General features: G+C 39.3%; 1 protein-coding gene across 5 annotated transcripts in view; it reads right to left on the bottom strand.

Moving 5' to 3' along the window:
• UXS1 (UDP-glucuronate decarboxylase 1) overlaps positions 1-26,662 on the bottom strand; it is an 81,688-nt gene that overhangs the window by 39,336 nt on the left and 15,690 nt on the right. For 3 of the 5 annotated variants that reach the window (XM_075425854.1, XM_075425870.1, XM_075425861.1), the window contains exons 2-6: positions 25,021-25,048; positions 21,976-22,024; positions 19,832-19,875; positions 15,794-15,854; positions 10,767-10,947 (exon numbers count right to left, since the gene is read on the bottom strand). In XM_075425854.1, the coding sequence (XP_075281969.1) occupies positions 10,767-10,947; positions 15,794-15,854; positions 19,832-19,875; positions 21,976-22,024; positions 25,021-25,048 (363 nt within the window). Of the gene's footprint in view, positions 1-10,766; positions 10,948-15,793; positions 15,855-19,831; positions 19,876-21,975; positions 22,028-25,020; positions 25,049-26,662 lie in introns of all 5 variants that reach the window. The other 2 variants (XM_075425848.1, XM_075425877.1) reach the window with 1 other exon arrangement.

Here is a 26,662-nt window from a genome sequence, read left to right as displayed (position 1 = left end):
AAAAAATAAAAAAAATGCAAGGTTGCCCAAATTTACCTCTTTCTCCATTTAAATGTAACTACACTTGCTTAAACAGCACAGGCTGTATATGAGACACAAGTAGTAGGGAAAAAAAATATCAGATATGAACTTATCACCTGCTCTAAACTAGCTGACACTGAAATGCTAGAGGGCTGTGTTTCCTGTTAAGACTTCCCTTCTTCCCCGATTCCCAAATTTCATTTGAAAAAGCAAGCACACAATCCTTTGCTTCCTGACCTCTCTCTAATATAAAAAAGCAGAGTGGTTAGCGTGACTGTGTATGTAAGTGGCTTAATTCAACCATGTGGAATGTACCTATTTTCAACAATCCTTTAAGCAAAACAAGATTGTGAAATAGTTAAAAGCCTTCAAAACCTAAGGATCTCCTTCATATTAAAAAATTACATTATTTTTAAGATAAGTATGTGTTCTGATAATAAAACTTTAAAAATAGCGGCAAAGTTGGCAAGGTAAAATATTTAACCTCCTTTCTTTCTGAAGCCTTAGTGACATGTGCTTACATGTATCACCATGTTTCCAGACTAACTGTAACTTTTCAGTCTGAGGCAAGCTCACAGTTTCTGTGAGTGCATACTCGCTCATCCGTAGGAGGCATGAAAAGCTTACCCCATGCTGCATCTTCGCATTATTGCCCAACACAACAAATCTTACAAAATAGTTTATAATTAAGTTTTATTCACTGCTGAAGCTTACAATGTCAATAGTGCGGAGACATAATTTCAAGTCCAATCTCATCACACAGAGCAATTAACGATCAGTACACAGGATCAGCTTCTAAGGCAATCTGCATGACTCCATCATCACCAAGTTTCACCTTCCTGGCAGAGTAATGATATTTGAGTTAGCATGCTCAAGCAGATGCCACAAAATGTATCTACTCCTTATACGTTGCCATACTCTCTTTGGTCTACAGCTGTTAATCTCTAGAGCGGAGCTGACCATCTGCCTACAAGATGTCAAAAGAGATACACAATTTTGGCAGCTGCATCACATTGGTAAGGACTTATTCTACATAAAAAAGTGCCAAGAAACATGATTTAATTTAGCAGGCTGCTCTGCTATTTGCTCTCGCATCAACGGAAACTGGTATTTCCATTCACTATCAACTCCAGTGCAGCATCAAATGAGAGCTCTCCACAGAAAGCAACTTAGAGACGTAAAGTCAGCCTGACACAGCAAGTGCTGGAGGAAGCAAGCTCTCAGCTCGGGCTCGATTCAAAGCCCTACCTGCATTGCTGATGCAACTGAAACTTTTAGGATTCTGTCTGCAACATGAAAACAGTTAATTGTTCTGTGTGATGAAGTATGATGTCGAATAATTCCTCCTTATTTTGGTCGCTGTTGACATTGTAAGCTTCAGCAGTGAATAAAATTTAATCAAATTATTTTGCAGGATTTCTTGTGTTGGGGCAATAACACAAAGAAGTAGCATGGGGTAAAGTTTAATTGGTCTGCTGAACTTTGATATGCCTCCTACAGATGAGCCATGAATATGAACGGAATATTTGACTGCCTCAAGTTATGCCTCTGTGCATAAGCATCCCCTTCTCACAACACGGTACTGTCATGAAACCAAAGAAAAGGGGTAGACTAGAAGCTGATGAAAGAAATGTACAGAGAAGTCGCTGTTCACTGCTTCCAGGCACCAGGTAATTCAAGCACAGCAGCTCAGACACACGAACAAAACAAAGAGCTAAAGCAGCCTGTAGTCAATACAGAGTTGAACTCTGACCTGAGTTTTATGCTGTTTCTCTCCACCTATTCCTTTAATACTCCTTCTACATCCAGTTTCCAACAAGCTGTGGCGGAATTTTTGCGAAGTGAAAACGTGACTTCAACAGCATTGTGGTCAGTCAGTAATTTACTGCCTAATCCCAGTCTGTCAAAGCAAAAGTGAACACTTTCCTGCCTCCCTACCTCCATCCACTTCATTTTCATTGTTTTCTAAATACCTGCTGAATTTTTGACACCAGCACCTCCTACAGGAATATTTCCTTTAACAGCACATGGCAATTTGGATGAACAGGGCCAAAAACTACCTTTCCTTTTGCTGCATCAGGATACAGCTAGGCCTGCGATTATCCAAGCAGCTGTATAATTGTTAGCTATAAACAAATGTAAACAAAATACAAAACCCCAAAAGTTCCTTACAATCTTCAAATTTATTTATTTATTTATTTTTAAACAAGAAGCTAAATGTAATAGACAGTGCTTAAAAAAAAAAAAAAAAAAGAGAGAGAGAGAAAGCACTCCTATTCCCCTGGTCGTTCTTCCTCACTTTGTTTCCCAGCTGGCAATTGCTTTGTGACAAAGAGAAGGACCTGGGAGACAAAGAAGGTTTTCCTTGCCAGAGACATGGTCTTGCCTATCTGAGTCTGGTTTGCCTCAACATACTTGCTCCCATACGCACAAAGGCAAAAACCGAACCCTGCGGTGAAACTGTCCAGCAAATGCAGTACTAGAAGACAGGCTGAAGATGGGGCATTTGCAATGTGTCAGATGGCCATCTTCTAGATCAAACGGACAGGTGGCCAGGCAGCTCCAGGACCTCTCCTCCTTGCCCAGGAAGGAATCTTCAGAGTACTGAGCTTTAGACCAATCATAAACATCACTGGTTTTCCACAACGATTAGAGAGTATTGGACATTTCAAAAGGGTGGAAAGGCAAGTTTCTGCATCAGACTGGTCACATTTGAGCCATCAAGCTAAGGATGTTGAGACAAGTACAAATATTTCTCCTTCCACCTTCCCTCTCTTAACTGTCAGGTCTAAAAAAACCGCATACTTCTTTGTCTCAGAATTTCAGCAGGCCAGCCAGACAAGCCAAAGCCATCTACCTAGCTTGGCTAACAATCTTGTGTGCTCTAGCACAAAGTTGGCAGTAATTTAAGATAGCAGGCAACTGAAATTCTCCTCAAGTCAGAACTATGGAAAGTTATCGTAGCTACAGCTCCTCAGAGGATTAACTGTATGGGTGCCTGGGACAGCATCTACTGGAGGACAGGAACAAATACACCTTGTAATTGACCTCTATGCCCCTTCCTTTTTTACGAGGTAAAGAAAAAAGGGTTTACAACATTTAATTGTGCCCACTAAGAAGCCTTGAGCTAGCTTTGCAATTAAGCCATAGTGCAATTAATTTAAAATGACTGTGTGAAAGGTTGTGGAAAGCTTTACATAGACAGGTAAGGACCATAAAAGAAGAACAAATGATAACCATAAAAATCTGCAAGTTCTATATGTAACTCACATCAGGGGCTAGAACTCCGTAAGCCACTGTGCACGTAGCACCAAGAAGTAGTTTACCAAGCACAGGATGGTAGACTAGTCATAAAATAAACATTGAACAAATTTTTGCATAACAATTTTGCTGAAAAAAGGCAAAAAATTAAGTCCATTTCAAAATAGCACAGACATAGAAGCTGGCATAAACATTCAAGCCATCAGGTACACAATGACAAATATAGACGTCTATGACCAACACAAATAAAGATTTATTAACATACTGCAACATCAGCCACAACTGAAGTTTGTCAGTTGTGCCCTTTTCTATGTGAAAAAGCTCCAAACATCCCTATAATTTAATATACACGGAATCTGCAATACCTAAACGCAGACACGAATGTTCTGTCTTGCATCTTCCTTAATGCTAAACAAGCACTAAACCCCTCACTTTTACAATATACTGCAATAAAACTACCCTCCTTCATATCGCCTATCTTTATTTTCTAGCCGTATCAACTGCAAGTGTTCTGCATGCTTCTGCAGTAAGGGCAGAACCTGCCACCTTCCCTACAATAGGAAATGACATTTCTTCCTGTGAAGGAATGACCTTCATCTTCAATTTTTGCCTTCAAAACATGTCATGGTATCAGAAAGGACTAAACAGGTCACCAAGACCACTAAGCATAATCACAGAATCACAGAATGGCAGGGGTTGGAAGGGACCTCTGTGGGTCTAGTCCAACCCTCCTGCCGAAGCAGGGTCGCCTAGAGCAGGTTGCACAGGACCTTGTCCAGGCGGGTCTTGAATATCTCCAGAGAAGGAGACTCCACAAGCTCCCTGGGCAGCCTGTTCCAGTGCTCCGTCACCCTCAGAGGGAAGAAGTTCTTCCTCATGTTCAGACGGAACTTTCTCTGCTTCACTTTGTGCCCACTGCCCCTTGTCCTGTCACTGGGCACCACTGAAAAGAGCTTGGCCCCATCCTCCTGACACCCACCCTTCAGATATTTGTAAGTATATATTAGGTCCCCTCACAGCCTCCTCTTCTTCAGGCTGAACAAGCCCAGCTCCCTCAGCCTCTCCTCATAGGAGAGATGTTCCAGCTCCCTCACCATCCTTGTAGTCCTCCGCTGGACTCTCTCCAGTAGCTCCTCATCTTTCTTGAACTGGGGAGCCCAGAACTGGACAGAGTACTCCAGATGGGGCCTCCCTAGGGCAGTGTGGAGGGGCAGAAGAACCTCCCTCAACCTGCTGGCCACACTCCTCCTAATGCACCCCAGGATCCCATTGGCCTTCTTGGCAGCCAGGGCACACTGCTGGCTCCTGGTTAACCTGTCGTCCACCAGGACACCCAGGTCCCCCTCCACAGAGCTGCTCTCCAGCAGGTCCGCCCCAGGCCTGTACTGATGCACGGGGTTGTTCCTCCCCAGGTGCAGGACCCTGCATTTGCCTTTGTTGAACCTCATCAGGTTCCTCTCTGCACAACTTTCAAGCACCTGCATCCATCACTGTACTTGCTAGTCCGGAAGTACTAAGCAGAAAAGCATTGATCAGAAGCGTACAAACAAGTTTCTACAGCTTAAACATAAGGGTTTTTCTTGTAATGAACAGCTATGCCAATTCCATTACTGTAGGCCAGGCCAGAGGAGCTAACACAGTGAAACAAGACATTTCTATTGCACTGAACTAAAAAGGACTACAAATACAAATTCATTTTCCTAATGTTAAAAACAATGCCTGTAACTTAAGGCAAACCAGAGTAGCTTTATAAAGGTTTACCATATTGCTCATACTGGGGCAGTTTTGGAGAGCTTCACGAGAGACACAGGCACTACTGCACTTGGCTCTGGACAAACAAAATTAAGCAGCATATGTTATCTTCTGCCTTCCCACAACTTTCCATAATTGTACAATTTAAAACCATCAGGTTGAATGTATTAAATATCTAGCAGAGGGAATGAAGACGACTAGGAAAGGAAAAATCTGGGATGGAAGTACTGAAGAAAAAAAACCCCAACCATGTATTGAAGGCACTCACATAAAAAATTAGAAGCTGTATATTTATGTGCCTTAAGTTACTTGTGAAATGACTTGGACACAGAACAATTCTGGGATACTGCAGAACAGCTTTAAGCAAAATGTTACCGTCTTGACTTCTGGAAGTCTGTTATTCACAGGAAGGCTATAGCCTATTCTTTTGGCCAATTTTGTGAGATTGTTGGTTTTAGCATTAAAGTCAATTCAGACCCACAAGCCATCAAAGTCCTTAAGAATAAAAGCATTTTTAGTCCCACTCAAGCCGATGATCTATTAAAGTTCTATAAATAATGTTATTTTATATACCTATGTGCATGTTACTAACACCATGGTAACTTCTGAAAACTCCAACCTCCTTGTCACTATGTCACATGCTTACAGCGCTTCACTCAACGTGCAAAATATGTTTTTATTCTATTATTTTGAAATCTCTTCCACAAAAGTCAGAGGAGCCCAATATAAAACCCAAACTACCTTTGCATTCACAACAGTCACCAAAAACAGAGCCAACCTTGAAGAAATGTATTGCCAGAAAATACTAGATTGCTAGTATCAAGAATAATTAAAAAAAAACAATGAAACAAACCAAAATCAAAAAATTCAGCTTTATTTAACTCATCTTCACATCAATTCTTTCATCTCAGGAAGCAAGTGATTAAATAGTTCTTTCTTACCTACAACTTATGAACTCTTTTCTTCTCACTTACTTCATATTACATTAGTTAGTCAGTGCGCTTGCATTTGTTCTAAAAATCTGTCTTTGAGCATCAGCACAGAACTACTCTTCACTATCCTGACCAAAAAGAAATAACCTATTTTGCCTTCAGCTGCCACAGACTGCAATTATAGAAGTACTGTATGAATATTTTACCAAGAGCTCCTGTATAACCAGTGAAGCATTGGAGACCATCAGCAAAATTCCTACTTGAGGACTACTGTGAACATTTTTCCAAAGGAAGAGAATCTGTAAGCTAGGTCATTTTTTGACATAATGATAAAGCAATGAAAATATATTGTGCATTTGTGATTAGAGAAATGAAATCAGTTCAACTGAATCAGTGTTGATAAAGCATTGGAAATCTGTGGCATTTTCAGGCCTGTTTTTGTTTCAAATTTGTGAAAAGAGTGATAAAAATAAAACGAACAAAAACCCTACAAGCAACCAAAAAGAAACCAAAGGCCTAAACATGTTCATGGGAAACTGTGAAATAGTTCAGCTGAGGACATCTTTCAGATCCAAGAGATGGCTGGGGGTAAAGAAAATGTGCATATATCACTTTATATGACTGTTTTAAGGCTTCCAAAGATTGCTGAAGAAGTAGGAAGAAGAAACGCCAGTGGGAGAAGTACAGGGGCTATGTATGCCTGCCTGACATTTTCTTCCAGTTTTATTCAACTGCTGTAGCTACTGTGGACAAGAAGGTGCGTGTACCTAATGGCAACTGATAACCAGATCTCAAGACTGAAGACTAAGAGGTATTGTGGTATTGTCTGCTTTTTAGGACTCCAGTTTGTAGATGACTGCCGTCTTATGATGTCATCTTGAAATTGTCTTATACTTTTGTGTGTATGGTTTTCTGGGGGTTTGGTGGGGCACATGGTTTGGGGTTTTTTTAGGTTTTGGGGATTTTTTTGGTGGTATTTTTTCATTGGTTTTGTTTTTTATGTTTGGGGTTTTTTTTAACCACATATTCAAGGCCAACAATATTTCACAGCAGAAATACAGACTTCAGTGGCTTAAAATTCTTTAAAACTTTTTTTTTTTTTCTACAAAAACGGCCAGCTCTAACACAAAGGTGGGTATAAACAAGAAAACAAGACAGCACTAATCCTCAAGTCACTATGTAAAGTAAGTACATTACTTCTGTCCCACACTGATCTAATCTGAAATTTTATTTGGTATTTTTTAATGCAATTCTATCTATTACCATGAAGTGGGATAGATCACAGTAACATCAGATCAAGCATTCATTCTCATTCGTTCTCCAACTAGTATCTGCGTGTGTTTACACTAGGGTTTGCAGAAACACGAGCCACAGTGCTCTCAAGTAACCATCTTAGGGAGCTTGCAATCTTAAAGAATGCAGAGAATGAAGAGCAAAAAATAAGCAAAGGTGGATTTCTATACTTTTTGCCAATAATATATAAAAGTAATATAAGACTCTATTCTTTACGTACCACCCTTCACAAAAGAAAATTGTCTTCCTGTACCAAAAAAATATGTTTATTAGTATACTAAACTTCAACACAAAGGTTAGGCTGAAACAAAAATATTTTTAAAAATACCAAATACTTTAAAAACACAGAACTTAAACACAATAAAAAAGGGTTAGTATAACTATTACGCAAAGTTGTGAAAATCTTCTTTTCACGCCTTTTTTTTTGTTAAACTATTTTCTGTCCTTCAAGATTCCTAAACTAGAATCATAGAATCATTAGGGCTGGAAAAGTCCTCTAAGATCAAGTCCAACTGTCAACCCAACACTACCATGCCTACTAAACCATGCCCTGAAGTGCAATATCTACACATTTTTTGAACACCTCCAGAGATGGGGACTCCACCACTTCCCTGGGCAGCCTGTTCCAATGCTTGACAACCCTTTCACTAAAGAAATTTTCCCTAATATCCAATCTAAACCTGCCCTGATGCAACTTAAGGCCATTGCCTCTCATCCTATCATTAGTGAGCTGGGAGGAGACCAACACCTGCCTCACTACAACCTCCTTTCAGGTAGTTGTAGAGAGCAATAAGGTCTCCCCTCAGCCTCCTCTGCTCCAGACGAAGCCCCAGTTCCTTCAGCCGCTCCTCCTAAGACTTGTTCTCCAGACCCCTCACCAGCTTTGTTGCCCTTCTCTGGACACGCTCCACCACCTCAGTGTCCGTCTTGTAGTGAGGGGCCCAAAACTGAACACAGTACTCCAGGTGTGGCCTCACCAGTGCCGAGTACAGGGGCACGATCACCTCCCTGCTCCTGACACAAGCCAGGATGCCGTTGGCCTTCTTGGCCACCTGGGCACACTGCTGGCTCATGTTCAGCTGACTGTCGACCAGGACGCCCAGGTCCTTTTCCACCAGGCAGCTTTCCAGCCACTCCTCCCCCAGCCTGTAGCGCTGCGTGGGGTTGTCACAGCTCCAGTGCAGGACATGGCATTTGGCCTTGTTGAACCTCATACAGTTGGGCTCAGCCCATCAATCCAGTCTGTTCAGATCCCTCCATAGAGCCTTCGACAATGAACTACTTTCATTCTATTAAAGAATGCAGAGTCTTTGTTATTCTGCTTGAAACAGCCTAAGTGAAAGCTATGTTCTTGTGAGTTTTCTACTGACGTCTCCAAATGCTAAAGCAAAGGAAACCCTACTGGAGGAAGAAAGTAATTAAGCACTACAGTTAACTATAGTTATCACAGGGCTGAGAAATAAAATGAGTGTTAAAGTGATTTATTACTGTCTCTGACCAATGCAGAACAAGATTCAAGAATGCTGAGTGCCACTTCATGTCATGGATCAAAGATAACAACTCGGACAAGCCAGATTGTGCGTAGGCATCACTGTGAAGCTAAAAAAAAACGCACCACGAGATTTAGTGAAAGCTACGCATCTTGAGACTAAATTCACTTTCCATATCAAAAGTGCAAAACATTGTTCTTTCTAGATCAGAAATGAGGTCTCCTTCAGAAATAAAGCACTGATTACTCTCTCTGGAATTTAAGCGTCAAATATCCTTATACGACCTTGTTTAAGCAGGACAGCAAATAAACAGGAATTCTTCAGATACAAACCTTCTTTTGTAATGACTTCACAGTCATTCCAATTTCTATTTACAAGTACAAAGGAGAAAATGGGACTAAGAAAAGAAATACTGATGCATATGCCAACTTGTTAACCTACAATAGCGATCCCTCATTGCGTCATTTTTTTTCCCCTTTCCTATGTTGGGAGTATAAACTCTGCATTCAAATGAGATTTTAATATGTTCCTATACTGGTATATCAAAGTCAATTTTATGTTAGTATTTAGCCATGCCAGCTTCAGTTTGTGGAGGATGAGAAGACACTCAATAAACTGTCCACTGAATAACATGTTATAAGTTGTTGTCAGTACAAAATGAGGAATTGGTGTCTTAATTACATAGAACGTGGGAGAGGTAGCTGAAGTATCTCAGAATTCCCATTCATTAGTGCCTAGTAACTGGGCAACAATATTAGCAATGAAGATAATTCTGGGAGAAGGTCTCAAGTTTAATCAGGCAGAAAGCAGGTAATGCAGAGGAAAGATTAGGAAAGCTGACAAACTGAACTGGCTGAGGTATAAGCTACCAGTACCTGGAGCCAATTAATAGGATCCTAGTCCCATTACCCTGTCAGTGGAAGCAGAAGTTTGAATAAAATAACAGACAGTAACTGAACCAGTGCATTGTCAGAGCAGAGAAGGAGCACGTGTTTGCAGGACTGTTTCAGTAGTGTTGTCAGGAATTCACCACAAGCAATAATACAAGCGATGCAACTGCTAGAGACTTTCCCTGTGAAAAATCATCCTTTAGAATTCAGAAACAACAAAAAATAAAACCTCATATTCATTTTTTTTGTTTAAAAATATGAAACCACTACATTGCTACAAATTTTTAAAGGGATGGAGCAAATCCACCGGAATTGCAGTGTAAAGCAATGTTTTCACTGATTCACTGTATACTTACATACTCCCAAAGAAGTCTATAAATGTATATATCTCTCAAATACGGCTATGTTAATGGCATCTTACAATTTGGCATAGTAGTTTGAGGTTTATGATAGCTTGTATATTGAGTTACTTCCACTTTTTTGAAGAAGAATTTTTTTTGCTTCCTTCTTTGTTTAGGGGTTGGGGTTTGGGAGGGGGTTTGTTGAAAACTGGGGAAATTCAGTGCTGCCATTTTCCTATTCTACAGGCTGTGGAATGTTTGTATCTTAAATAGGAGTAATGTTTTCCACAGAACACAAGGCAACTAAGGGAAGTGAGCTGACTTGTCCTCTGAAAAAGCTTAGTCTCCTCTCAACTGACCATACACAGTTGCAGAATGCATGTCTAGTGTAACTGCAGCCCTGAATTAAACTTCTCAGTTCACGACGAATCTAGACCACAGACTCTGTGTGCATAAGCCTGTGAAAGCACACAGGGATGTGGGACAATGGATGGGACAGACTGACCCATTGCCATCTTGCCTTCTCACAAAATCAGTCCCATTATAAAGTTTTTGAGATTTCCTTCCTCCTGTCCACTCAGAAAGGAGGAACTGATTTTGTAGACAAAAGTGCTCGGAACCTCTCACTCCACACTGGTCACAGAAAACAGGCTAATAATAAACAAAGCATACAGATATTAGATAGATCAATCCAGAATTCAGTGCATTTCTCATTTCTTTACAGACATACATACTTACAAGGGTAAAGCACAACAAAGTGCAGATACCAAAGCAGAGACTACTCACCTTCAATGTACAGGGGCTCAACGACATCGTGATTTATCAGTTCGAAGTTCTCATGACCAATCCAATGCTCCACATTTCTTTTCCTGCCCGTAAAGAAGTTGTCCACAACTGTAACCTCATGGCCATCCATCATTAGTTTGTCAGTAAGATGAGAACCCACAAACCCTGCTCCTCCAGTTATCTGCGTTAGGACAGTTGGTATAAATTTCTTTTTCTTTTTACAGAAACACCAGACAAAGTCTACAAACATGAAGACAGAAGAACAGTAGCTTTCAGATCTTTGCTTATTCCAGGGGAAACAACTCCATTTCCATGCTTAATTTTTTTTTTCCCCAATATTTACAGGATTTAAAGTTTCAAGAGACATGCTTGACATGTTTCATTACTGTCAGGTTAGAAGTTCAGCTAACCATTCATATCAACAAAATCTCTTTTTCAGATTAGATTGTTTTCCTTTTTCCCCTCAAATTGGATTGTGCCTTTCTATGTGACAGCAAGGCCTAAAAAGACCCAAAAAGGTAAGAGTTCTCTGTAACTCCCATGTCTCAGAAAAAAGATGACAGAATGCCAGGTTATTTTAGTGTCAGATTTATAATACCAGACACATCAAATCTAGCTTTTGTCTGGTTTAAATAGAAGATATGTTGGGTGTTCTAAGTACTAAAAATCCTTTCACCAGGGAAGAAGGGGTATTCTTAGATGAGAGCGAGTCTTTGAAGACCTCTAATTTGAAATACCTGCTAAAACCAAAATTACTCCTTTTGTGTTTTAATGCATCCATAGCCTAGATCATTCTGGCCTAAAGTGGTCAGGTAGTTGGACTAGATGATCATTGTATGTCCCTTCCAACTGAAAAAATTCTCTATTCTATACCATTAGCCCCAACATCTAACATTTCCCTGTGTTGCAACTTTATGATGTTTTACTGCAAAGAAATAAGCAGAAATAAAATATTTAAAATCTTGTACTCTTATTCCATTGCAGATGTAGAAGCAGCAAGAAAGTTCATTCTTTTTCCCTTTCTGCACCTCAGCCTTTAATCGCAAACAAACAAAATCACTAGCTCAGTATTGAAGCAGTCAACACACCAAATAGTAGAACAGCAAGCCATGTGACACATCCAGACAGACATATCCACAGAAGCAATTAATTTCTCTGTACTTCATAAGCTGTTTTCAAGAACACACAAAGACATGACAGATCATCACTCTCAAAGAATGAAGGGACTTGTAAAAGCCCTGTGTGGCATCAGCTATATTATATGACTGCATGATCAAATTCACATTCTGAAAGTGATTCGGCTGTTGATCTCCATTCTTCAGCTGCAGTGACAACTAACCAAACAGCAAAAGAACATGGTGTAATTATCAAGCAGTAATTTAACAAATAGATGGTGTGCTACAATGACAAAGTGCTGTGTGGAGAAGTATGTAGATGCCTGAAGTTCTTTAACTTCAGGTTAGTCAAAGGCTAAATATTTATCCTGTCCACTCCTCTGCAAATCACTGCTGAAAAAAAGCCAGAAAAAAGCCAGATGAGCAGAACTATTTTTTTTTAACTAGTAAAGATGGAAAGACAGAGAGAAAGCTCTCAAAAACTGAAAAGAACTGTAAAAACTTCAATGTCCACTTCTTGTATTCTCACACTTGTTTTTCTTGTTAAAAATTCAGGGCCACCAATGCATCAGAGACTTTGTAAGTACCAGTTAATAAAAGAATCATTTAGTTGGTCTATTTAGTATTCTGCTGGGTTTGTCAGGGCTTCCTTGTAGCAGATTCAATATGTGATTCAGTTCCTTGACAAACCTGAAGGAGAAAGAGGATTTAGAAGCCCCCTTTGAAAGAAGGAAATCATCTCAAGGCTCGCACTAGCCTGGAACAGACAGGAGGAAAGAACAGGTTTCTGGCAGAATGCAGTGAACAAGGAAAGAGCAGAAGTAACTGAGGGAGAACCACCCTCTGTCACTTGCCACCACTTACCAAGGAAAAAATAATATGCATGGAAAACCTACAGCCATAAGCTTATCCTGACTCAGAAGTGAGCTGCAGCCTTGTTGCATGTTCCAAGGGGTTTGCCTTTTTATGGTGACCAGGACAAATATTTCTGTAGATGACCTGAACCTATTTCTTCAACTGAGGCTCAAGGAAATCCCCTGCTGCTACTCCCATTTCCAGGATTCCAGAGAACAAACTCGATGCTCACAATATGTCTTTGGTGCAGTAAAAGAAAGTGTCTTCTTCCCCATCTCCCTTTTGGAAAAAAACATAACCAAACCACAGACTCCTTACAGCACTCTTCTATGCTATCTATAAGCAAAAAAAAGAAGGGGGGGAAAAAAAGCACAAACCAATTTTTTCTGGGAAGAAGTTTCTTATTACTTTAAATCTGTAAGTAGTTTTTATGATAAATCTATGTTAGCTTTATTAACATATTACTTTCATTGGTATTGGTTAAAGAACTACTTGGAAATGGAGCTGAATTTCCCCTGGAAAAGTAAACAACTGTATAAATTAATTTTATCATTACTTGAGGATACATTAAAAAAGAAAAGATGATTTATCACCAAAGCTCTCTGTATAACCTTCCTGTAATCACTCACAAAAGCAAGGTCGATGTACTTTATTTCTAAATACGACTTTTTGCAAATTACATTGACATATTAATCTATAAAACTGTATACTGTACATTAATAATTTCCATATCAGAATTGAAGCATGAGCACTTGAGGCTTAAATAAGCGTTCTTCAGTAAGACATCACTAATTAAAATATTTAATTACTTAGTAGTGCCAGTATGGTTGGTAACTTCAGCATCTATTATAAGGCACAAATATTACTGATGATTTCCTCCACTAGAGGCACTTAAAGATTTGTGCATTTGCTAGACAGGTTCATTTCTGCTGTCTGCAGTCAGATTCAAAACATCTAATATCCTATATGTAATTTTGTTTTTTATTATTTTATGTTTTAATTGGTCTACCGCATTCAATTCAGAAAAATACGCACACAACAGATTGAACTTATGTCAACGTTATCATCCATAATATTAACAGAATTCCTTCTCTTGCATATGAAAGCCTGTGGCCTAGCCACTTCAGAGAACTGATCAAGTAGATAAATCACGCACAACAGGATGCAGACTTGAGCTCTTTCGAATGGAAGTGCCAGAGTATGTAGTCTCAGCTGACATACCACCCCTACTAGCAATCATCTCCAAACAGATACCGTATAATACAAAAATAACTGCTCAAACTGTTTTCTGATCAGGTCAGCACTGTAGCTATCTCCAGGTTGCAGCTGGAGACAGCATTCAGAGAAAAATCAGAATTTAGAATGGATTCCAGGAGCAGTTGCAGTATCACCAAAACATGAAGCAAATCATCTACCAAAGTTCACTTGGCTTGCCGACTCTTCTGTTTACTCCTGAGAAATTTCCAAGTGTCATGCAGGTCTATGCAAGTCCTCAATATGCTGACTCCAGCTACTCAGAAGAACATCTTTCCTGTAGAATTATGACAGCAACATTCTAACAGAATGACAATGCCCACATGGGCAGGAGGCTTGTGAAAGCCCATCTGAGTTCCCACTGAACTAGTCCCCAACCATGACAGAGAAGAAACAACTGAACAACTCACTGATCCTTTTGGCCAGCTTTCTCTTTAGTAATCTACACTCTACAAAATATGTGGACACCAAAAAGCTATTCAGGTCACCAGAAAACACTCCTATTCCCACTACTTGCCATCACTGTTGAAGCAACAGACTTCATCAAAATATCCAGTATCTTTAAGAGGCAAAGTTTAAAGTTTAATATTAAAGAGCTCCATAACATACTAACAGCTTGCACGGATACCTTTCTTGAAAGTACCTTCTTGCTTACACAAAAACCATGACATTAAGGTAACTGTATTACACTTGGACACATGAGCACATGATTGCAGAATTTTCAGAATTAAGCCTCTCTCTGATACCTTCCTCGGTGTACCTTCCACATTCAATAAGGGAACATGGAGCTACAGGTCTATCTCCTTCAGACTGTCATAAAAATGACAGAATAACACTGTCGAACTAAACCAACTTAGTAACACTTCTGAAGTTCTACAATTGCAGTGAAGGCGATTGTCTAATAAAGCAGTAAAAACAAAATTTGGTTTTAATTGCATCTTTTCAGTGTTTTTCTTCAAAATTTTGAAGAGTGAAAGCAAAGGAGAACACCACATAAGTTAAACACTTTAGCAGGGATTTGTCCCAGACTTTGCTCTCTACTACAGAGGAAGAAACTCATACTTCTGTATTTACACATCTTAAGTAGCTATACTTTCTCTGCCTCTTCAAAACGTGGGGATAATTTTTTTTCCCTAGGACAGACAGAAACAAGAAAAAAAATAGGACACAGCTAACTTCAAAAGTGTTTGTAGATGAAACTGGAAAGCTGATGTTGCAGCACAATTTGCTGAGTTTAACAATGCCTTAGAAGACTACCTGTTCTGACTTAACCTGCCTTCCTCCTCCACCTTAAAACACCTGTGATGTTTCAAAATATCAGCAACAACACAGAAGATAAGAGAGAGATGAGCATTCTCTCAGTCTAATTAACTGTTCCTTCTTAACAGTGCTGCAGAGCAGCTACTTTTCCAGCCTTATGACTAGATTTTGTCCAATTCAGTCACACAAACTCTCTGCCAAGGTATGCGTAAAAAGTTTCTGAGTCTTTACAAGTTTGAGCCATCTGGAAGCAGCCACAAAGACCCTTTGGCAATGCACTCTGGAGATGTTACAAGCAGAGAACAGCAGCTTAACTGGCAAGTCAAACCTCCAAACCAGAGCCCAAGTCTATTATCCATATGCTGAGTTTGAGAACATCAACTCACTGAAGCACTACTCTAAACCCTGTGCAGCCCATATGACATCCAAGGTAACTTATTTTCTTCCTGCTCCTGTCTTTAATTAATCCTATAAGACTGATTACATTCCACAGAATTATATTTTTATTTCCCAAAACCAACCCCTGAGTAAATACCAACTTACCAGGATTCTTTTACGATCCTTTTCTGATAAAAATTTCACTGGTGGGTATTTCTGGGTGAAACTACAGAACATTTCAAAACAAAAAAGAAAAACTATGTAAGTTTCAGCCTTCCTTCTTCTTTCACGTATCTGAAATACCAAAAACTGTTTTGACAACCTCCTATTCTTAAAGTTCTACTAAGGGTACATTTACTCTTTTCTAAACAAGGATCTGGGCCAATATAAAAAAATGCCTATACTTTGTAAAAGCAATGTGAGAAATATCAAAACTCATCTGCAAAAAGTGCTTTTAAAATTTCTGCTTAACTGATTTTCCTTGAATTAGTCACTTGGCTTCTATCTTTTGAGAATTTCTGCTGGTGCCAGGCACGATATCACAACAGAATAAAATATGAGCAGCATTTGGACTTTTTTTTAAAAAAAAAGTTTTAAAAAGTAAACAACCTTACGAGTTCTGGAAAAGAAAGCAAGTTGTCTTGACTTACCACACTGACTTCAAGCAATTCTTCTTCAAGTTTAAATGTGAAGTTTAGAGTATAAAGTTTTAATTCTCCTTAAAGTTTCACAGTACTCAATGTAAACTTCACTATCAGAATGTTAAGGAACTCTTTTTAAGATACTCCAACATTTTTTACCAGAGAGCTTATTCAATATGAAAGCTAACCTTAATTTTCTGGCTAGATTGCCATTATTTTGTTGGTATTCAAGCTACACTTTAATTTTTTTGTACCTTCTTTACAAGAACTTCATCCAACTAAAACATCCTAAAATAAAATTATGTGACATACAAATCTTAGGTGCTCTCTCAAGCTTAAAATTGATGCTCAGAACCTTAAATGATTTCATGGACATCGAATTATATCACTTCTTTCTCTCCCTACTGGCATGTATTCTGCATACAGCAACAAACTCCTCCAAAGGAAGGTGTGAATTTTATTTCATTTATTTCAGTAAGTAGCATTGTAGTCTTGGCAATATTTTAACAGCTCCGTTTTTTTCTTAACTAAATGCAACACTCAACAGAAATCAAACTATGGTTACTCTTCTCCTCCAGTAAGTCCACATGCCAGAGATACCATTGGATGTAGCACGCAGGAGGCGTATGTGCCAACAGTCCGCACTGAGGTGACATTTTCATCTACCCACAAATAGGCTCTGACTGAACTGACTCTACATCTCTAATCTTGAAGCAGCTCCTCTGCTTCTAACCTGCAGTACTGGATGAACAGGAATTCTTCAGAGCCAAAGCACAGATGCTTCTGTACTTGTGCCATCTTTTCATCCCAGAGTGAAAGTCGTTTTCAGCTTCCTGGATAGGGGAAATATGGCAGCAGAATCTTCCAGTGTTACCCAAGCAGGAAGACTGACATAAGAAGCTACCTACACTTGCCTTGTATCACTACATGGGTCACTAACGGTAATCCTGTTTCTTTGATTTGAGCTCAAGCAATGAGAAACAGCAGTGCATAAGTATAACACAGTCATGTAAGACACAGCCTTCCTGTGAGAGAAAGGCAAATCCACCCATAACAGCAAGAGGTTTATGCAGTTTAAAAAAAAAAGTGCCAAATAACTTGGTGCAAGGTAAGTCTCCTCCATTTTTAAGGAGGAAAGGTCTGTTTTAAGGTCACATTAATCCAGTACGGACTCATACTGCCACTAAAGGGACCTGCCAATCATTTGTACTCCTTCCATTACACCAGTACAAGCTTAAGGGCAACGAGCAGGAGTCTGGAATTGATCCAACTGAATGTTCATCTTCTGGCAGCAACATTAAGTTTATCTTGACCTAATGTTTGCTTTGATGAATACACGGCAATGCTTTTGCTGTGCAAATTATTAATAAAAACTTTCCAACTTTAGCTTCAGTTAAACAATCTCTTGTCATGAGACCAGCATTAAGGAATTCTTGTCTTTCCTGATTCCCCAAAAGCATGACGACAGCTTGCTTTCAGGTTTTATCAGCTTATGAGGTAAGAAAATATTGACACTAGAGAGTAAGCTTTGCAAGCGGAATCAGCCTTCAGGCATCTGACAGTGAGTAGTTATTTCACTTTACATAGATATAAAATTCAAAAATTCTTAATTGCAACAACCCACATGCAGTTGGAACCAGCAGAGGTAAATGGCTACACTATTTGAGAAACCCCACAACAATAAGGGCCCATATTTTGACATGGGCCATAAAAGCCCATAAGCCCACATTTTGTGAAAGTATAATTCACAGATCGGCTCATACAGAGGTAAAAAAAATACTTTGGTTCTTTCTCCTCTTTGCTAGGCATTTGAAATGACTCATCAATACACTGTAAATAGTAGTCAAAAAGAAAACGAGCATTTAGATAGCTTCTGAAGTTTTACCTTAATGGTTCCACCCAGCAACTCACTACACATTTGGAAAAACACAATAATTATAAAAAAGAACCAATCAGAATACCCTCCCACAAAGGTCCCCTGTGAACAGCAGAAATACGTACCTGAATTACCAACAACTGAAGCTAATGATATATTGGACTATCAATAAAGATTAAATAAGACAAATGAACACAGGCAGGGCATCAAACATTTCATCTGAACATCAAGTCTTTACTCTATAATTGGACCATTAAAATTGGTATGGCAGTATCACATTCAACTGCTACAGGTGAAGGAGTCTGCAATTTGTTTCATGTTACCAATACATCGCCTAGTTCGATCCATGAAGTTCACGCTTATATTAAAAGATGAGCAATCAGATCTGTATTCTCACTGAAAGAAATTATATGTGGCAGGTCACTGAATCTTTCAAATCAACTGTAAAAAAACCACAACTGACAACCTTTTTTTTTAATTTCCTCTTTTTTTTTTTTTTTTTTTTTCTTTTTTTACAGCACAGGAAGGGTGGGAGGAGGAGGAGCATCTACTCACTGGCAAGACTAAACTCAAAACACCGAAACACTGCAGGTGTTGAGCATACCTCTGGCCACGAGCAATGGGATTCCGCTCCCTCTGCAGAGGAACAGCACACAACCACCTGTATGCCATATGTAACCATCCAGGCCTACTGGTACTGCTCGGCTAAGTCCAGACTTGGCCCACTGTAATGCAGCGCTCTGGACTGGCTGTTTGTCTGGGATGTCGACAGTGCCACCTGTGAAACAGTATCACTGCCAAAAGCAGCAGTGTCATTGTCAGAGCTGCCAACTCCCACCCCTATTCCAGACCTTATTTTGTGATGAAGAGCACCTGCCCACGAGGACACTCAAGATGGGAGACCCAGTCTGGCAGAAAGGCAGCCCAGCTGGGGAGCGTTTCCCCACCTTGTTCGCTGTAAGCACTCAAGTGTTTCTGCTGGCATAAAAGTGAGGAAACGATGTTGCAGGGTGGACATAAGCAGCCGGGAAGAAATGGATCAGACCTGATTTTTTTTTTTTCTTAACTACATCAATTTCAGGTGTTTGTGGAACTACGGCACATACTTAATATCGGCAGGTCATCAAAAACCTCATATACTTTTCCTCAATTGTATAATCCAGTTTAACCCAAGATAGCACATTCCCTTACAAATCCTGACAGAAGTGAGTCAGTCGGGCTCATCCCAAGGACACGCACAGCCCAAGATTTACAAGCAAATCAGTGTATGTTAGCTGAACCATGGTAAACCAATCGCAAGCGTGGGAAATCAGAGGTAAAACATATTTTCAGTCTCCTGAAGTTGAAAACAGTATGTTTTAGCACACACCTGGGTTGGAATTACTGAAACATGGTAATCCGTTCACCAGCTGGACTCAAACCAGCAAATTCCTTCACGGGATTTAAACTTTACAAAAATCCAGCACTCCCAGTTTACTTTAGTGGGATTAATCAATCTGAATACCTTTAGGATTAACGTCTTCCAGCATTCAAGGTGCCGTCCTCACTTAGATATGACAAAAATCCAAAGGCACCAAGAGTACTGCATAAAACATTATTCTCAATCCTACAACTACAGAATTGACCACTACAGAACAGTAACTGGGCTTTTCAACTGCTTACCAAATACAGCAAAAAAAGACATACCTTTTTTCTAGATCTTTGATTTTTTCCCGTAGAGGAGCAACAGCCTAAAATAAAGGACCAGCATTAATCTTTGAAGAATGGAACAAGATTCACATCACAAAACATGCATATAAGTTACTTTAGAGCAAAAACCACAGCAAACAGTCTCCTATGAAGAGCTTCACTGAAGAAACTGCAAGAAACTTGTTTCTTAAAGCATCCTTTATGTCAAAAAAATCCTTGAACCTTTTTCACAAAAAATCAAACCACCTAGCACAGTGTGAAATTCCTTAGCCTACCACTGGAAACAAAACACCTCAAGGCTATGAGCACCACATCCATCAACCACGTCGATAAGAATATCCAATGTTATGATTCCTATTTGGCAAAGTGAAGTCAGAAGTAACCTAAGTTTGTCAAAAGCAAGCTATACTGAGCAACAGCACAAAAGTACAACCCTAGTACAGTAAAACCCCAACTACTGAAATGGACAGCAGATACACAAGAACACACAGACACAGAAACGGACACAGAGGCACTAGCTCCAGTGCAAAGGCTGTAATTGTCTCAGCACATGGTACGTGAATTTAAAGAAATATCACGTTTAAAAATCTAAGATGCATTTTACATCATGATTTGACTGTATATCTAGGCTGTTAAAAATATTAATAAAAGGAAATTTGTTTAAAAATATAGTTCACCTACCAAGACTGCTGTTTACATTTTAACTGCTTTGAAAAAGAGAATTATGTAAGTCAGCATCAGCTTCAGGCTCTTTATCGGAGGACCCAAATTTCTAACTGTCCTGCCAAATTTCAACAAGTCCCTGAACTCTTAAGTTTACTAAAACCTTGTTACAAAATTTACCATGTAGGTCCATATGTAAGTTGAAAGGTATCAGGGGGTTATTGGTTGAAATGGTACTATATAGCAACACATCACCAATCACCATTATTTTATTTTGTACAAATATTTCTGACTAGAGATAAACAAGTCAGGAACTTCATGAACTGAAATAAGCTGCATGATCATGATAAGAAGAAATACAGTACTGTCATCTGTATTAAATATCTAGCTCTGTGGAGCAGCAAATAATTCTTGAAACAGTTATACTTCTGATGGTTCAAGATACTGTACAACTAAAGCTTTAAAAGCAAGATCCAGAAATGCCCGACTTCTCAGACCTTACAGTAACTCTGATCTACCCATTGAATTTCAAGCATTTCACCATTCTTAAACAACTGGGATTTTCAGAATGCTTGTTGCAATGTTTACCGCAATTTAATTAAAGAAAAAAGAGAGAGAGGAAATGCAAAAGACATGAACTAAGAACACAATCTTTCCATTAATTTTAAGTATTTTCAGTGGGCCTCTCCCTGTGTTCAGAGGAACATATATGCTGGAATACAAGACACTAGGCAGACCACACTACACTAGCCTGGTCACACACACCCACACAAGTGGTAGGGAGTACTGACTTCAAAGACTTTTGTATCTACTAAATTCTTTGTTTTACTGTCATTAGACTGTAAGTCTAAAAACATCTGGAAAAAGATCTGTCACACACATTCTTATTATTTCACAACAAACCGAAGTTGAAATGGAAATGCAGAGGTACTGGTACAGAAATTCAGAACCACTGGTGTGTTCAATATCCAGGTCTACTCCAGAAATTGTCAAGACTTGTGTTTAAAGCACTGGTACTGCACACCACCCCTGATCACAAAACCGGCTGCCTTTGTTCATTAGTTAAGAACAAAGCAAAGTATTTTGGGGAGGTTTCAAATTTCTAATGAAACTTACACATATTTATGATTTTGTAAGGTTGACAGAGGACAGAAATTGTGTATATCCTTCAGTCAGTAACAAAAAAAAGTTCTCAGGAGGACTCTACCACAGTCTCTGGAGAAATGAGACAGCAGAGATATGCATTTCAATAAAGGTTTAGAAGAAAAAGAATAAAAAGATGAGAGTCACAGATCTATGTTAGAAACTCCACTATAGTGAAGACCAGTTCAAAAACTTGCATAGACAGACATGCAATGCTTTGAATGGTTTTAGTGGTATGGAGAGTAATAAGATAGAACTAAATATAGCCTTTCAATATGAAATGAGTGAAATGGAGTCCGGAAAACAAAACAGACTACAACTATTAGCAAACTAACCTCCTCTATTTTACTTTCCACCTTCTGATCCCCATTTTCTTGAAGAGACCTGCTGGCAAGAAAAGAAAAAACATGATCTGTACCTAAGCAATAGTTGCTCCACTGCACCTGTATCATGCTTTTCCTGTTAAAACACTATCTTCAAAGAATCCCAAGTTAGTAGCATTTCAAAGACATACTCGGAGCAAATGATAGCAGATGGTCCAATTCCCATTGATATCAGCTAGTCTTGTCACCAAGTTAGGCAGAAACTGAACCAAGCCCACAGGAAACAGTAGTAACAATACAAACGACATTCATTTTACAGAGAAAATTAACTTGATTGTAGAAAAGTGTCTAATCACTGCACTAAGGCAGGGTCAGCAGAAATGTTTTTGAGTGTAGCTTCACCACGCAAATGTGGAAGATGCCTCTTTGAGGGTCTCTGTTTACTGTACGCTACAAATATGCTAACACAACATTTTCCCTTAATGCCACAACTGTAACTAATTTCAGTGAAAGAGAGAGAAGGGCAAATGCATCTAGCTTTGCCTTCGAACTTTTACAAAACAAGGGAAAAAAGACCTATACCAAAACTTGTCTTAAGTGACCATCTGAAAGGCAAAACTGACTTAGCACACAACTGTTACCTGTTTGAAATGAAGCCAAGCTTATACACTGGAAGATGAACGATACCAAGGTAACTTACCAAAACAGAGTACTGTCTAAGAAGTTGGTGTCTTGCACAAATATGTGTGGTCTTATTAGTATCTAATTGTGTGAAGTATCACAATTAGTTGCGTTCATTCTTTGAGTAAACTTCTAGAAGTGAAGAATATGTATTTTTAAATTTTACCTCTTGCATCTAGTCTATGTGATTTTTTCCTCAAGTTTGCATAATTTTTTTCCAATTAAACCTTCTGAAAGTGGAATTATTTATCTTAAAGTAGTAAGTTTTTGTATACTAGAGGATTCAAGGGTATCCAACATAAAATGGAGTTCTTTCAAATAAAACAGAGCTCCTTTACTTGGGACTTGAAGTCATTACACCTAGGGAAACAGAAGATCCTTTGTTGAGCAGATATACATATGCCACACTGTGAGAAGTTAGAGCAATAATTCCCTTCATATCCCTTGTAAAACCCTCTTACTAAAAAGCCAGTTCACTCCGTTACTGAGGCAAAAATCTTATTGACCAGATTGATTTTGTCCTATCAATTAAGAGTGAAGTAAATTCCTAGACTAAAACACAGAGACCCTGAACCATCTTTCCAAAACAAACCATAATTTATTGTAGTAGTGGCAGATAAAAACCCTCCAGTTAACACAGTACGAATTTACTACAAGGAAGCAATATGAAGGAGTTGTGTGAAATTTTCAAATGTTTTCCCAAACAACAGAAATCTACAAAAAGCTATGTGAACAATCTGTGGAATATGTAGCCTTTTCTCTCTGCTAAATGAGCAAGGAACATTTGGAAAACTTCTCAGAACATAAAAAGGTTCCCTCAAAAATAGTTCCTACTATTGTTTATTCACAAATCCTGGAACTTCAGGACTTGCGCTCCACAGTGCAGTTTTTTAATGAGCTCTTCCTCCTAACAGAGACAATCTTACTGGCTGAGGACCAACATCAGACCTTCAGAAACAAAGGTTTCCCCCTCGACAGCTCTATAATGGACATCTCACATAAGAAGTCAGATGCAGCTAATGGCAGAATTTGTAAGCACAGGTTATCCAGGGAATGAACACATTGGATCCCATGCCCACCTGCCCTCCTCAAACCCCTCTCTGAGGTTCTTGTCCTTACTTTGGAAATGCTCAGCTGCTCACATAACAGCTGCTAAGCTGCCATAGTTGCTGGTCACGATAACATGGTAATCTAAATTATACCTCCATCTGCGAGCTGTAGCAGCTCAGCAGCTGTTTGCCTGACAGCTGAACACTCTGTAGCAAGTGTTGGAAACTCCAAGACAAGTAAAATGGACAGCCTGGGACAGGAACCGATTCCCAGGGTACACTGGTCGGGGTGAATCACAGCCCACAGAAAATTCATTGATTTCTTTCTTTGTCCCCTATGCACAACGACTTTGCTGTAGGGAACAGACTGTTCCCACATTCTCTTTACCTTCTTTTTCAGTTGTGTCTTCCTGGTGACTTTTCCCAGAGCACAAACACTCACACGCAAGCAGAAATGCTGTGAGTATCTGCATATTTTGCATGCGTATGCTACGCCCTCCTATTTCTAAGGGCAAAAATTCTGGGGGACGGTGCAGGATTTTTCTGCTTTTCAGCAGTTAAACCATCAGATTCTCTCCCAATTAACTGTGCAGGAGGAAAAACCCTCAAAAGCACACTTCTAATTCTAGGTACAGAAACATAATTATGGCAAGCAATGGGAGACATAGAATGGTTTGGAAAGGACCTGTAAAGGTCATCTAGCCCAACTCCCCTGCAGTAAGCAGGGACATCTTCAACTTGATCAGGTTGCTCAGAGCCCCGTCCAGTCTGACCTTGAATGTTTCCAGGGATGTGGCATCTACCACTTCTCCGGGAAACCTGTGCCAGTGTTTCACCATCCTCATTGTAAAAAATTTCTTCCTTATATCTAATCTAAATCTACCCTCTTTTAGTTTAAAGCCACTACCCTGTGTCCTATCGCTACAGGCCCTGCTAACTCTGCTGCTCTTCAATGTTCAAGCCTCTATCACCACTGAGATGTGGTCAGATCTGTGCTGAGGAAAAGGAGAATACAAGCCTATGTGCCCAGCTATGCCAAACAAAATACGACAATATATTCAAAATCAGCAGATGAATTTGTGAAAAGGCAGGCAAAATCTGAAGTGAGAGTAAGATCCTCGGTGAAATTTGTAGCAAACATAAAACCCTTTGAGAGACTGAACACCTTGTGTTTATAAAATGGTATCAGCTGCTTAGCAACCATCCAAACAACAGTGTGAGCTGCTGTTCTATTTTCTCCCTACTTAATATACAGTGATAAATGTTGATGGGAAAGGTAAGTTAATTTTGAGATAAGGATATTCAATACAAAAATTATATACATTACCTCATATTGACAAAGTTTCCCCATACAGCTGGAAAATAAGAAAAGAGAGAACATTACAGTGTAATATAACAGTACATGAGGTCATTTTGTCCTATTAGCATCAGAAGGAATTTAAAACAATATTAAGTATGTTAATCACAAATTATCTAAATAAGTCACATACATGATATATATACACACACCAAGTGACTAGAACACTGTTTAAGAGTATGGGAGGAATTCTGATGAAGTTACACAGGCTATAAAAAAAGTAGGAAAATACAAAAGATTCAGTAATTTAATAAAGAAGGACTAGGCTATTTCAGCACGCACCTGAAATTATCTAACCAGTACATCAGCAGATACACTTCTCTGTACCAGAATTCTCTGAACTATAATTTGTTACCGCACACAAACTAAATAAACCCAAGCTCTGGACTTGTTTAATAGCGATACTGAAAAAAATGGTAAGAGGAAGAAAGGAGTCCTGTCAGCCTGAACCACACAAACAGGAAGCTGCAGGCTGAGGAGTAAAAAGACTGGCCACTACAGGCAATAGCTGAAACAGTCCAAAGAGGCACCACAAAAGTCCTGCATTAAAGGTAGCAAGTGCTTGTCCGCACGTGCTCTCTCTCTAAATATATTGTGATGCAGAGACAAAAGGTACCTAAGCAATATAACCAAATGCCTCACTAAGCAAACAAAACTTGTTTGTTACACTCTTTGTATGGAAAAAAGTTTTCAGGAAGACAAACTGCAGTATAAAATAGCACAGCAAACATATATCAGCTGTTTCTCTGTGTTCACAAAAAGATTCACCTGCCCAGTTTATTTTCTACCAGAAAAAAAAAAATCTTCTGAATTGTTAAGGATTTAAATAACTACACTAAGATCATCAGAACACTGGGTTTCCTTGTAACTTTAAAAACCATTCTGTATCCTAGTTGAAAGTGAAAAAATGAGAAGCCATAAATCAGGCTACAGTACAGAGTCAACAACTTCAGATCATCAAGACAGAGAAGGTTAATATGGAACAGTTACGTAAGGGACTCTGCAATAATAAGCAACACAGGAAAGACACCTAGAATATCGCCAGAAAATCATTCTGCAATTACTCTTTAAGAGACAAGGCTCAACCTAAGGATCCAAGTTACACTTGGTCTTCAGAAGGAGGAGTAGGCGATATGCAGTATCAGCCTGCATACAGAAAGCTTCTGAAGTGTCCTCAGGTTTTGTAAGCTGTGCTTCAGGTCTCAAGTAGCAGCTAATGAAGTATTTTGCCTAGACTCAGGCTTTGCACATACATTTTCATGATTATTACTTATGGATCTCCAGCAGACTCGATGACGTGTTACAGAAACAGGAAAACAAAAAACACTGCTACAGCCACAGGCGCCTTGCAGGCAAGAGAAGAAAGGAAGCACACCCAGGAGGAGTGGGGAGGACTCCAGCGAGGATGCAGCAATGCAGTCACTCTTCCACTCTTCAGAGGATGGCAAAGCTACTGAACTGTTTTTAACTACTGAGTGCTGCTGAGTAATTCAAAGAGGAGCTCAAATGAAACCATGACAGACTATCAAACAAACTGTAGGAGGGCACTGTGACATCTGTGGTGGTATCATAAAACCTCTGTCATCTCCTGGGGAAAAGATAAGGAAGCTTT

The sequence above is a fragment of the Opisthocomus hoazin genome, chromosome 1 (assembly GCF_030867145.1).
Source record: "Opisthocomus hoazin isolate bOpiHoa1 chromosome 1, bOpiHoa1.hap1, whole genome shotgun sequence".
NCBI lineage: Eukaryota > Metazoa > Chordata > Aves > Opisthocomiformes > Opisthocomidae > Opisthocomus > Opisthocomus hoazin.
Note: the sequence above shows the minus strand (reverse complement) of the source record. Positions and strands in the feature narration are given on the sequence as shown.